At 51.1% G+C, this 14,102-nt stretch overlaps 1 protein-coding gene across 2 annotated transcripts in view; it reads left to right on the top strand.

The window, feature by feature from the left end:
* NOS1AP (nitric oxide synthase 1 adaptor protein) overlaps positions 1-14,102 on the top strand; it is a 39,562-nt gene that overhangs the window by 21,128 nt on the left and 4,332 nt on the right. Inside the window, exons 3-8 of one of the 2 annotated variants that reach the window (XM_061345381.1) lie at positions 8,346-8,438; positions 8,837-8,910; positions 9,365-9,473; positions 9,709-9,850; positions 11,023-11,186; positions 11,725-11,892. In XM_061345381.1, coding sequence (XP_061201365.1) covers positions 8,346-8,438; positions 8,837-8,910; positions 9,365-9,473; positions 9,709-9,850; positions 11,023-11,186; positions 11,725-11,892 — 750 coding nt within the window. The remainder of the gene's footprint in view (positions 1-8,345; positions 8,439-8,836; positions 8,911-9,364; positions 9,474-9,708; positions 9,851-11,022; positions 11,187-11,724; positions 11,893-14,102) is intronic. The other variant, XM_061345382.1, reaches the window with a different exon arrangement.

The following is a 14,102-nucleotide window of genomic DNA, read 5'->3' as shown; positions in this document are numbered from 1 at the left end:
GTGTGCAAAAGAGGGGGTGAGAATGAGCTCTTACCTAGAAGAACTTTCTCTGTTTAATCCTATGATCGATAATGATCTATTTTTTTCCAGTTCTGGTTTCCCTGACGTTTCTGTGAAACTGCTTAGACTGAAATGGCTTGTGGATGTATCCCAGTTTGTCAGCTCACCTTGTGAAACTCAGAGGTAGTGAGGGCAGGTTGGAGGAAAGGGATCGAGACTGGATCCTAACAATGGGTCTGTTAGGAAATAGCAAACTGAGCAGAAGGGATTTCTTGTGAAGTATTCAATGTTATTAGAAAACACACTTTGTGTGATAAATGGGCATACTGTGATCCAAGGGTTGTTTCAAAGCAGCAACCGTAACTCTGCTCTGCTGCTCTCGCAACATGGGTATTTTTAGACCGATTCCATTTATACCCATCAGTACTTGCAACCGTCACAGACAGTTACCAAAATTAAACCTGAAGTTGGATGGGAAAATAGGCACTGGCCTTGTCAGTACAAACCAAAATCATATCTTATTTCAGACAAACACACCTCAGAGCAGCATTTCCCCATCTGTGCAAATGCAAACTCTGAGGAACTGTAGAAGAGTTTAAAAAGCATCGTTAAGCCCAAGAATGAGCATCCCATGCTTCATTACTCCTCTCCCCCTTCCAAACTACTGTGTCCTTTTATTAAGGTCTAGCTACTGGCAAAACCACTAACTCTGGAGTGTAGTCAGGATGATGGGGGAAATTTAAGGCTAAGGAGCAGCTCAGACATGAGCTGGCAGGATGACATAGGTGTCCAGCATGTTTGCCCATGCCATGTTGGTGGTTTGCTGATGGATCCAGTGGGAACCTTGGTTCTGCTCCCAAATGTCTCTGTGATTCCGTGACCTGCTGCCAGAGCTATCTCTGCTGCAGGCTGGGGTTTTTTTCCCAGGTTTTGGCAGCAGGAGAGGAGAGCACAAGGAAAATGACCACACCAAGCGATCTTCTTGCTGTCCTTTGTCTCGCAGCCTAGGGATGGAGCAGGGAGGTGCTGCTGGCATCCTGTGGGCAAGCACCCTGCTGGTTCATGGTACATGGGCATGACCATGGCCATGGCCAGGTATGTACTTAACAGATGCATATAGAAATTGGTGTGGTAACATGTCCTCACTGGAGCTGCAGTGGGATTGCATGTCCATGATGAAGGGTCAGGGAAGTCCTTGACAGATGCAGGCAGCAGCACAGCACTTTGATAGGGTGGTTTAAGATAGTCTTCTAAAAATACATTTTAGTCCATTCATTACGGATCAGGTTAGCAGGGTAAGCAGGTATTCCAGTGTGCTCTCCTCCAGCAAGCTTGAGTCCCCTGTGGGCTTAAAGTGAAGCCCAGAAAAGTGGGCTGTCAGATGTTTTGCAGCCTTGTCCAGAAATGTCTCTTGGATGAAGCTGACCACCCTCCTGGGAGGTATCCTGCTTTCCAGACGCTTTATAGCCTGACATCTACTGCTGCCCTGGTAGAGCTGGGGTGATGTGCAAGGGAGATGCAGGCTGGCAGGTGCCTCTCTGCTTTTGGGGCAGGAACCCACAGCAGAAGGGATGCTCCATCCCTAGGTACCCCACTGGCAGGACCCCTGGCTCTCTGGTGCCCTCCCTGTCTGACAGCTGGGCTCTTGGGAGAAGCAGTGCTGCCTCTGTTACCTTCCGTAGAATCCTAGAATAGTTAGGGTTGGAAAGGGCCTTAAGATCATCCAGTTCCAAGCCCCCTGCCATGGGCAGGGACACCTCACACTAAACAATGTCACCCAAGGCTCTGTTCAGCCTGCCCTTGAACACCGCCAGGGATGGAGCATTCACACTTCCTTGAGCAGCCCATTCTAGTGAATCACCACCCTCACAGGAAAGAATTTCCTCCTTATATCCAATCTAAACTTCCCCTGTTTAAGTTTTAACCCATTACCCCTTGTCCCGTCACTACAATCCCTAATGAAGAGTCCTTCCCCAGCATCCCTATAGGCCCCCTTCAGATACTGGAAGGCTGCTATGAGGTCTCCACGCAGCCTTCTCTTCTCCAGACTGAACAGCCCCAACTTTCTCAGCCTATCTTCATATGGGAGGTGCTCCAGTCCCCTGATCATCCTCGTGGCCCTCCTCTGGACTTGTTCCAACAGTTCCATGTCCTTTTTATGTTGAGGACACCAGAACTGCACACAATACTCCAAGTGAGGTCTCACGAGAGCAGAGCAGAGGGGCAGGATCGCCTCCTTCGACCTGCTGGTCACGTTCCTTTTGATGCAGCCCTGGAGAGCACTCCAATATTCCCTGCCCTGGGTGGCTTGGATGATCGGGGACTTCTGATCTGTGAGGCTACTCCTGGCCAGGTTGCATGTTTGCTACTGTGGCAAAGCTGTGTTTTAAATCATCCCCTTTTCCTCTCTAGTGCTCTTTCTGCCACTGTATTTAGCCATACTGATTGTGTTCTCTCATTTAGCTAAGATGAATAGGCTCCTCTTGGAGGCCAATGCTTCCTGGTGAAACTCATTGGGAAGCCTTTCTCTGTGCCTCTTCCTCACCCACTTAAGTTTGTCTGGGCTCATGCTGCATGATCCTAACAAGGTTTCCGGCTGTGTAGAATAACACAGTGGAGTTGCAGCTTGTTTGTCCTTATCAGGCACAGTTGCATTTGATGGATCCCATAGTCATGCCACCAGGCCCAGTGCACACCACCTCTGCAGCTGGCAAGCTGGGTGCAGTGTGTGCCTTGTCTATGCATAGGCTTTTTGAGTCTATGGCTCACAAGACACACAGCCACATTGCAGGCCTGTGCGCGCTGTGCTGCGTGCCTTGGAGTGCTGTGGCCTCTCCAGTGCTAGAAGTCACTCTTCTCCAGTTAGCAAAGCACCTAATGGAACAAAAGAAGTGATGAGATGTTCCTGGCTGTGCCCTGCTCTTAACACTCTGGCAGGACCCCAGCACCAGGCTCTGATTGTTGTTCAACCCACAAAGGGCTAGTGGACAGCAGGTGCTGCCTTCCTGCTCCTCCTGCTTTCCATGCCCCTCCCCAGGGTGGCTTGGCACCTCTGGCCAGGAAAGGGCTGTGTCCCTCCCAGGTTCCCTTTCCCACACAGCTTGTGGGTGGCTGTCAGTCATCCATAGGCACTGGTATTTGTGCCATTTCCTTGTGTGGTTCAGTGAAGTGAAATCCTTGTCCCCTGCGCGGTGCCGCTGTTTGCCATTCCTCCCAATTACTGCTATTAGGATCCAGCATGGTTTCTCAAGCTTCCCCCCTGTGGGTTATGCCTGATCTCTTCTACATTTCTGAGATTTACTTTCAGTCCCTGTGTTCTCAGCAGCAGAAATTGCGAGGAGGTATGTGGTTTCCCCTCCAGTCCTTAATTCTTGGAGCCATGGAGTCTGTGCCAATTGAACTCAAGCTCAGCTGTCACTTTGCAATAAGTTAATTCTTCATCAAGAGAACAGTACCGCTCCTCCCCCCAGCGTGCTGGGAAAGCCTTTGCTAGTCTGCCATGCCTTTCATTAGCCTGAGCTGACCTTGGGTTAAAGTCTAACTCTGAAGGTATTTCATTAGCTGCAGTGCCAGCCAGCTGCAGGGAGGAACCACCGCGGGGTGCCAAGGCAGTAGGACACTGGCTTCCAGCACCCTGCCCTGCTCCCCTGTGGGACCTGCACCAGCCCTGCACTTGCGCTTTCATTGCATGATGAGGTGCCAAGGGACAGAGAGCTGCAGGGGCATCACTGCAGGCTGCTCACATCGCAGGGGCCTTGGATTTGCATTCAGCAGTGCTGGCTCTGTGGGATCTGGCATTGCTCATTTCATGTCCGTTTGCATAAACACAAAGGAATATGGTTTTATGGCAAAAATAAATACACCCTTTCTGTGCTTTTTCTTATAGAAGATTTTTGTCTCCTGCCTCCCAGCCTAGCAGAGTAGCAATGCATTTCATGGAAACAGCTTTTTTCCTGTCAATTGAATTCTCAAACCACTGCGCTTTCTCCAGTATCCTCACTACAAGCTCTTAACCTTTCTTTTTTTCTTCGGAGGAGGGGGATAAGGGCTAGAAGGGGGCAGGGGCAGCTCGGTGCATTTAGGGGAACTTCCATTAAAGAATTTTCTGTTTATTTCTGTTCTGCTAGCACAATCTGACCATTCAGGATTCCTGGTACCTTCCCTTACTGGTGGAGAGTGCTACTGGGCAGACTTAAATCTCTAACTGCTGCAGTTTAGATGGGCTGGAATGAAATGAGGACACTTCTATTCAAGTTAACCTTGTTTCAGATGCTTTCATGTGGTGGGATGATGAGTCTAGAAAGTCATCATCTCTCCTCTTCAGTGTCTGATCTGCCTAACCTACCCTGCAGTGAGTGGTTACAAGTTTCCTTACACTTTTACTGTGTAGAAACAGTGTGACAGGGGTGGGTAACATGTTTCTAAGGGCTGAGTTTTCTGTGCTTTTCGCACATACCCATCGCACTGAGATTCAGACGTAATTTTACTCTAAGCTGACAAGGTTACATGCTCTCTATTAAGCAACATATGTTACTCTGTTCTGCAGAAAGGGCAGTTTTAATACTCTGCCAGTAGGAATGTGTTGTGCAATGATGCATACACCAGCTGGCATTATTTTCCATCTAAAGTTATTTAAATGGTGAGCTCTGCATAAAAGACAGATGTTGAAAATAGACTCCCACTAACCTGAGGTCAATGGTAAAGCTCTCCTGCTCTGCTGAGAGAGATGTTTCTTTTCTAATTGAGAAGAATATTTTTATTGTGGGCAGTATGAAATTAAGGGATAATCTTTATTCACTCCTCAGCTGGTTGGAGTTTACAAGTGATCTGATGCTTTTTCATTAGCAAGACCAGTTTTTTTCCTTCTTGAATATCTTTACTTTTTTAACTTTGGCATATCTCAGATGTCCATTTTCAATCTTTGCTTACCAGTTTTAGCAGAGTGCTTAGAGCTTCGGTTGGAGACTGACTGTGGAGCTGTGCAAGTCCACAACAGCAGGGTTTCTTTGTTACTCTCTCAATTTTCTGTGTATTTCCCTGCAACCATTTCTTACCTGTTTTCTGGGGTTGCCATGTTGCTGTAGCCAGGAATTAATGAAATTAACCCAAACCTGTAGTATTATTACAGGTGTTTAAAGACTGAGAATCACACCCAGAGCTAACAGCCAAGAAAGCTCCTCTGACCATTACACCATTTAGTTAGTTATAGGTAATACATTGCAATGTGAAATGCGAGGTGTGAAACCTACGAGGATCATGGGAATTTGCACAAATTCTCTTTCCTTCCTGCCACTATCAGCTGCTGCCTTCCTGGGAGCCCCAGGAGCTTGCTGGGGTGTGCAAGGACTTGTGGTGAGACGTGCCTTTCTCCTGCCATAACCAGCCAGCAGCATCCTGGCATGGCAGCGCGCTGTCACTGCCAATGTGAAGGGCTGCACCGTGAGCTGGCAGGTCTGAGAACACATTCTGCCATGGACAGTTTTGGGTGCATCCCTTACAGTCTGTGTGGCTCAAATCTCACTTAGAGGAGCTGTGCAAACCTAACTCTCCCTTTGACCCTAGCCAGAAGTACTGCTTTAGGTGAAATCCCTCTGGTTTGCAGAATTAGCCTCATGAGCAAGGCAGAGCAAATTGCACGGTGTCTGTAGGCAGGGAGGGTTGTTGTGCATGAATGGTGTGCCAGGATCTGCAGAGTGGTACATGGTCCCTCTAGGTTTGGTTTGCTGCCCTTCTCTCCTGAGTGGTTTTCCTTCCTGCTTGCACCTGTTTACCCAAACTCAAATCTGAACACAGTGCATCTCCTGGCCCATGGGCTCAATGTGCCTGACCCATGCAGCCCAGGGATGCAAGAGGCTGCTAGCTGAATTGCTGTTTTATTGAATCCTCTTCCTTGCTAATTTGCTATTAAATTATGGTTAGCATTTCATTAGAGTCCCATTGGGCATGAGTTCATTAGTGTCTGATTGGCTAGAACTGTGCTTCCTTGCATGGGAAATATATCCCAAAGGGCATCTGGACCCATCGGAATGATTGTACTAATGAGGGCGGGATGGGGCAGTGTGTGCAATAGCTTTTTAAGCACATGGCTTGGACTTGCAAAGGAGCTTGGCTCTCGCCTCGGCATGAGAATAAAGGCCTGGATTTATGCAAGGGCTTAGCAAATCTGGCTGGTCGGCCCTTCTGAGAATTTGGCTTCTTTGCTTCTGTTGGTTCATGCTGAAATTTTACACTGAGCAATCAGCACAAGGGGAATTTTGCTTCAGCATGGCAGAGCTTTCCCTGTGGCACTGCCCTCTGCCAGAGCAAGCATGGGCAGGATCCTCTGCCTGCAGCCAGGGATTATGGCAGTGTCTCCAAGGAGCTCTGCATCTATTCTGTCCCTGAAACATATGCCAGGGCTGGGTAGCATCTTTGCTGAAACATCCTGGCCTGTCTGCATTGCTGTCCTGGGGCTGTTGATTGACCAAAACCAAGCTAAAAATACTTTCTCTAACCCTGAGATATTTTTCAGGATTGCTGTCTCTTCCAAGTCCACATCAGTTAGCACTTGGGATGGCCCAGAAATAGAAACCCTACAGCTCCAGCAGCACAGAAATGCAACTTGATGTTTATAATCAATGATTGTTAAGTCTAATAAATCAGGCTGCAAGGTGCCATGTGGTGACTCTGGGAGGTATGGAGAGCATATATATCAGCCCATGGCTCTTGGAAAAATCACATGCAGATCTCCAGAAGGTGCTGGTTTAATTACTCCAAGACAACTGGGCTGAAGCTCACCTTTTCAAGGCTAAATCAAGATGTTTCTTTAGTGTTAGGTACCAGACAGCTGCTGTGATCTCACTACTGATCTTGGCAAGGCACAGAGGCAGGCTTTTAGGTGCAGTTTCACTTCTTGTAATGACAAGGAAGGGGAGTATGGGGCTTAGAAACCCACCCTCATGGACTCTTTGATGAGGGCCTCTGGTGAGATCCTTGTCCATGAAGAATAACCCCTGCAGGCAGCATATGAGTATGTTCTGGGGATTTTGAGGCTGGCTGTATCCATGGTGGGGACCTGAGCTCTGCTTTCCCCAGCTTCATGGCTTCATGGCTTCAGCCCCAGTACAGGTGGGCTTGCACAGCTTGCCTGGTCCCTGCACTGGGGAGGGCAGAGCTGCAGTCCTGTCACTGTTATCCGAGTCACCTGTCTCCCATCCCCATCGGTGACTTTAAAATGGCTGTAAGGAATTTTATTTTCAGGTCTTTTATCGTTCGATCGCCAGTCAGGGCCAGCGGCTTTTCCTGTCTGCTGGCTCTGGCTGCCAAAGCGAATACATCATGCAGTGCTGGAAATGTCACACCGAGGCTCAAGGCTCAGTGTGGACTGGAGGCAAGGCTTTGCTTCAGGGTGCCTGCCCTGTGCTCGCTCTGCAGAGAGACTGGTGAAACAATGAGAGGATAAATTGAATTCCTCTTCTTGGATGTGCGAGGTGCAGGATGCAGGGCTTTTCTGCTGCTGGGGGAGTACAGAAGATCTGTCCCCGTGGCTGTGCAAAGCACCCTGCCTGTGGGACCAGCACGCCAGGTACCTGATGTAGGTGCAGCCATGGTAGACTAGTTCTATCCCTAAAAGTCCCACAGCAGGAATTGCTCAGCCTAAATGGCTCATCTAGCCTATTCCCCTGCCAGCCCCCTCCCTGCTCGTAAGACTAAATGCAAAAGTGGCTGGATTTTGGGGGATCACACTTCTCTCCCCTGGCTGGACCAGAGCTTTGTGTTTAGTCTTTGATCTTTAGAAGTTCCTGTTGGGTTTTTTTCCTGCCTAATTGAAGTGGGTAATTGCATTATCCCCTCTCCCCTGGAGCAGTTCACAGACTGCTCAGCAATCACCTTCACTTTTACACTGAGCCCAGCAAAAAAAGCCCAGTAGAAATGCCATTTCCCTTATGAGAGCTCAGCAGTGGTCACAGTCAGTGGGGCGAACCCAGCCAGGTTGTGGAGCCCCAGGGACTGGCAGGGCTGGGGAGGTGGCAGTTCTTCTCGGGGTAGGTACAGCCCTTCAGAGGGACAGAGGAACACAGGTTAACATTTCCAACAGCACCCTGGGCTGAGCAAACCATTATTCACATCCAGGGGCCAGATTGCTTCAGGGTGTGCTCCTCTGGATGCTGGGCATAGGGACACTGCAAGGCAAAATAGCCTGCTGTCCTGTCCTAGCATGGATGGGCAGGCTGGTGCAGGCATGTGCTCAGGGAAGCAAACCTTTCCCTATTGCTCTCGCCACTTCCCATCAGTCTTCTCAGCCCTTTCTGGGGCTTCCCTGATGCAAGAAGGCTAATTCAGGTATTTTCTTCCATCCCCTGCAGTATGAATTTAAAGCCAAGAATATCAAGAAGAAGAAAGTGAATCTCATTGTGTCAGTGGATGGTGTGAAAGTCATTCTGAAGAAGAAGAAGAAGGTAGGCAGCCCTGGTCCTCAGAGCAGTGTTGCCTCAGCAGCAGGAGCACTCCCTTTGCAGTGTAGGGCACCTGCAGCATCCTTGGAGTTCTGTGAAACTATTGGGCTGGGAGAGGGAGGGCTGGGGTCAGCCTCAGATGAGCTGTGTTCCCTCAGGGTGCCTGAGCCAGTCTTGATGCAGGGGATCTTGATTTGATGCAGGCGATCTTGATGCATGGGGCTCAAGAGCCCCAAGAGAAGTGATGCGGGACATTGCTGGTCCCTGGGAGGACCCAACCCTTGGCAAAGGGTTGCAAAGGAGCATCAGCAGAGCTGTGACAAGAGTTTCCAGGTCTGTCCCTGGACTGTCTTTGTCCTGCCGTTGATCTCAAGGGCAGCATCTGACGTACTCATTTTCAGCTTCTTTCATTGCAGAAAAAAGAATGGGCCTGGGATGAGAACAAAATGCTTGTCATGCACGATCCCATCTACAGGTAAGTCTGCATGGTGAGGGGATGGAGGCTTGCGTGTTTCTGCTGTGGTACTTACCCCACACCACAACAGCACTGTGCTGGGGACTTACCATGGAGAGCTACCACCATGCCCACTGAGGGCAGCTTTTCAAGCAGGCAAGGTGGATGAGTGAGGTTTGCTTTCCTTGGTCCTTGAAGGGCTCCTGGGCTGCTGGCTCTGTCCCTGGGGACTGAGCAAAGAAAGCCCATGATGCCTCTGCAAAATGCTTGCTGCTGCTGTGTCAGCAGGCTAATTTTCCCAGTTGAGGCAAAACCACAGCCAAAAATGTTTCTGATGGGATTTTGCATGGATGTGCTGCACAAGCTGGGCATATTCTGGCACCCTGTGCCCTGCAAGCAGTGGCTGTGGCCTTGGCATTCTGGGCATGTGGGTGCAATGTATGTTGATATTTTCCTTTCCTTGCTGTCCTTGTAGGATATTCTATGTGTCTCATGACTCCCAGGACCTGAAGATCTTCAGTTACATTGCCAGGGATGGGTCTAGCAATGTCTTCAGGTGCAACGTCTTCAAATCCAAGAAGAAGGTAAAGATGCTGGGATGTGCATCCTGCCATTGCAGGGTCTCAGTGGGGCAGGTGGGACGGGACCCTGTCACCGTGCTGCAGCTGGCAGCCCAGAGCACCCTGGTGATCCGAGTGCTGGTGCCTCAGTCCATGTGGTATCACACAGAGACCCCTAAGAGCTGTGCCAGGCTGGGGAGGTCACGGGGCTGGGGCAGCCCGGTTGAGGTTAAGCTCCTTCTCTCCTCTCCTCCCGCAGAGCCAAGCCATGCGTATCGTCCGGACAGTGGGCCAGGCATTTGAGGTCTGCCACAAGCTGAGCCTGCAGCACACCCAGCAAAATGCAGATGGGCAGGAGGATGGAGACAGTGAGAGGAACGGGGACGACCTGGATGTCCCAGGTACTCTGGAAGGGTGGAGGCAGGTGTGGTATGAAGGCACTGGAGCCTGGCAGTTGTGGTGTGCAGTTACCCTCTTCCCATGCGGCTCCTTGCCGTCTGACACCTGCAGGGAATGGATTTGCACAGCAATCTGGCCTGTGGTGCTTTATGCTGAAGCTGGGATGGTGCCCAGCAAGGAGCCTTCGGTAGGTGTTAGTTGTCATTTTCACAGACATCACCCTTGCTGGGAGCCCATTAGCAGTGCCTGGGTCTCTGCTGGGTGCCTGAATACTCTCCATGCTCAGCTGCACATGCTGCAAACATTTCCTCACCGCTTCCAAGAAGACACACTAAGCACTTGTGCACATTCTGAGGCGCTCATGGGGCCAAGTCCAGCTCTCTGCAATTCCCGGCATTATGAAGCTGTGCTTGGGGTCTTGCATCAAGCTCCTGGGGCTGCAGGCAGCCTGCGGATCCTCTCTCCCTTCTCAGCCCCACGGGCAGAGGGCTCAGTGGGGCCCTGGAGAGCTGCTGTGCTCCTCAGTGCCAGTGACTGAACCGGAGGGGAAACAGATATTTTGCAAGAGATTGGTTAAACACCTCCATTGCCCATTGAGATGCTGATGGGTCCTGATGTCTGGGTGTGGGTTGCCTGCCCTTCCCTGCCACCCCATCCTGGGCGCCAGTTCTGATCCCAACAGACTGGACTGTGCTGTGTTTTCCTGCTTTCCTCTGCAGCCGGCGCTGTTGTGATGACCTAATCATGGGGCTGTCCTGGACAAGTCATTGTTTGGTTTTCCTCCACACAATGTCCAGGCCATGATATGCATTTCCCTGGAGATTTCTGAGCATCTGGTTTTGTTTTGTTTGGGGTTTTTCCCTTTGTAATCTCTTGCTTACCTTTCTTTAGCTTTCTATGTGTCTGCTGCTTTTGATAACCTATTTGTTCCACATCAGGGGTTTTGGCTGCTGTTCCCCAGATTTGATGTGCTGGGGCTGGGTGTGTTTTTGGCTGTAAGCTCCATCCAGGAAACACAGCTGTGTTGTTCTGTACCTGCTTCCCCCAGAGCTGGAGGGTGGGTGGCTGGGGCAGTGCAGACTGACCGATGGGCATCACTCACCATACCCTGGGCACACCATAGCACGCTCTCACTCCAAGTGGGCTGTACTTTGCTCTGATGCTGCTCCCACAGCCTGTCGCCTCACCGGTGCAGAGCGGGCAGCCGCCTCGGCAGAGGAGACGGACATCGATGCTGTGGAGCTCCCACTGCCCGGAGCTGACATCCTTGACTTCAGCCGCGGCGTGACTGACCTGGATGCCGTGGGCAAGGAGGCAAGTGCCTACACTGATGCCAAGGTGCGTGGGTCCTTGCCCTCAACTCCTGGTGCATGGCGCGGCCCTGGCGCTATGGCTGTGATGAGCATCCCAGGGGCCTAGGGATCAGGAGGGATTCTGCAGCATTCCCCTGCTCCCAGATCAAAGCCGTCTGCTGCCACAGGGCTGCCCTTTGGCCTGGGGCCCAGGGCACTCCTGGGGAGTGCTGTGCTGAGGCTCAGCTATGTGCAGCCACACGGAAAGTGTCTGGGGCAGAGCTGATAGGGATTTTTTTTCCATCAAACAAATGAAAGAGAAAAAAGGACTTTTTTGATACAGTGGAAATTCGCATGAGAAGTGTCAGCCCTTTCAGGAACTTTCTACAGAAGTATTTAGGCTGTTGTCAAAACTGAAAAAATACCATCTTCCTAGTTTTTCAGCACCCCCAGCAAAGCCTGCATTTGTTTTGAATGCAGAAGCTTCTTTCCTGGGTACTTTAAGGGGCTACGGCCTGTGTGTGCCTGTGAGCTCTCTGTGGCGAGGGGCACAGGGTCACAGTTTGGATGTTGGTGTTTTGCAGGGCTGCCTCCTCCCTGAAGATATCCTGACAGCATCGCCTAAGATGCTGCTGCCCTCATCTGCGCAGATGCCTGACCTGGGAACACCCCTCTCTGCTCACCACCAGATGCAGCTCCTCCAGCAGCTCCTGCAGCAGCAGCAGCAGCAGACACAAGTGGCTGTGGCACAGGTTCTCTCCTCTACTCTTTCCTGGGGCAGCGGCAGGGCCGGGGCATGCTATGGAGCTCCTCATTCCTGCCAGAAGGCAGCGTTGGAGACAGGCAGCACCATGGGGAGGGCAGGCTGCCTCCAGGCAGAGAAGCCCCGGCTATGGTTGTGGGAGAAGCTGGTGCACAGGCTGTGGGGAGGGACCCACTCCTGGGCTGTGCAGCAGGGGGAGAGGAATGGCAATTTGACCTGGCGCTGTCACAGAAGATGAGGTGCTTAGGCCCACATGCCACCAGTGTTCTTGGTCCTTTGGCCCCTGTCTGTGCCAGTGCCTGGCCTCAGCATTAGCCCTGGCCAACTGCTGCCTGGGCTGTGCAGCTGCCAGCTCTTTCTCTATGCAGGCATTTCTCATTTAAGCAGCTCTGGCTGCCTTATTAAACTCATTACCTTAGCTTTACTTGTTCCTTGACTCTTCAAAGAGCTCTCTGCAATTGCTTTCATTTCTTTCCGTCCTGAGCGATCAGCTGCAGCAGCCTTGCTGTGCTGTTCCGCGCTTTCCTCTGCTTACATCAGGAAATCAGTATTGGTTCTTCTGTCTGAGCTGCTACCCTGAGAGCTCAATGTCTTCTGGGATCACAGGCTCAGGAAGTTGCTTTCCCCTCTGGAAGGGGGACCTGCATTCTTTATGTCTGACCAAGCATAGTGTTGTTACAGGCAAAGCTCATCAGAGAAAGCCAGGCCCCTCTGTGGCAGGGGCTGGTCACCAGCAGCTCCCAGTCTGTACATGCACAGCCTTGCAGTGGTCATTTCTTTTTCTTCCTACTTCCAAACAAAAAAAGAATCTGAAATAAATAGTGTAATGCCATCTCTTGGCTGGCTCCTGGGATGGCAGCCAGTGGCCTCATCTCCCCCCTCCAAGGGCTGGCACCCTGCTCTGGACCTCTGCCCACCATAGGGTGGTTCTTGTCACAGGAGCTGTCACTTAGCTGCTCTCTAATCCCTTCAGTGTGTGCACTGTAGTGATTTTATATCATTGTAATTTATTAATGAAAACATTGGGCCCTGTCACGTCAACTGCCTTTCGAATGACTGCATGTGTTACGTCAACACCTCTGTTAATGGCACTTGTTATCTCCTCTCAGAAAGTACCAAGTTAATTTGTCTCTAAACACATGATGAAGGGCATAGGCTTAATTGTTTACTAACAAAGCCAGGAGATCCACTGTGTTGAGGAGGATCTATGGTTGGTCAATAACTACAGGGACCATCCTGTAATTGTCTCAGCCTCTAATTACTTGGCTGAGGATGAAATGCCATTTAGTTCCCTCATTGACTAGCGACTTGCTTTTGCAAGGTGTGTACAGGCTCCTGTGAAAGTTCCTCCTCTTGAATTAATTCTATGAATTAAGGCCAGGAGTCCTTCCTGGGTCTTGTTCCCAGGGCGAGGATGGCATGAGCCAGTGCCCCTTTGCAGGACATGGCATTTGGGCTCTGCTGGCATCTTCCCCTGGCATCACCTGGCCCCTGCTGCAGATGGAGACAGCTGCCAGTTGTGAGGAGGGATGACTTCCAGGCTGATGCTGCCAGTACTGAGCTTTAGCACCCACTTGTTGTTTAAGTATGATCCCAGCTCTGCTCAGGGTCTCTGCTTCACCCACCAGTATTTGGCAGAGAGTCCCTGTCCCACCTCACTGCTATGCCCCACTGTTCACCACTGGCAGGAAGAGGAGGTGGCATTTCACCTGGCTGGAGGCCCACAGGCAAACCAAAAGGGCTCTGTGCTGCCTGCTCAGTGTGTGAAGTATCGCACCCTGTTGCCCTTGGTCTGGCTTCATGGACAGTTGCAGGTCGCAGCACTTTGCTTGGCCCCTTGCCACTGCCTGAGCTCGCTGTGCTTCAACTCTGCTCTGCCAGGGGCACTGCCGTGCTGCCTTGCTGGCTGTGTTTGGGCAAAGCAGGCAGAGCCTGCTTGCAAGCAGATCCAGCGCTGCCTTCTGGTACCCATCCAGGAGGGCAGATCAAAGAGCTGCCCCTGGGCAAGTGCTCCCAGCTGGTCTCACCCAGGAGCATCCCACCCTCTCTGGGATATGGTGCTGGTGATATGGATCACTTGCATGTGGGTAGTTATGCTGAGATCAGTGGGCTTCTTGCCCATGGACTCCCTGCAGGCTAACATCCAGGCATTACTTCCAGGGCTAAAATGAGCAGTCAGCTCGCATCCCTGGAGCCACT

Source organism: Neopsephotus bourkii, unplaced genomic scaffold, assembly GCF_033783945.1.
Source record: "Neopsephotus bourkii isolate Nb327-2 ecotype Australia unplaced genomic scaffold, CSIRO-AGI_Nbou_v1 NB_234, whole genome shotgun sequence".
Lineage (NCBI taxonomy): Eukaryota > Metazoa > Chordata > Aves > Psittaciformes > Psittacidae > Neopsephotus > Neopsephotus bourkii.
This window is presented reverse-complemented; position numbering and strand designations above follow the sequence as displayed.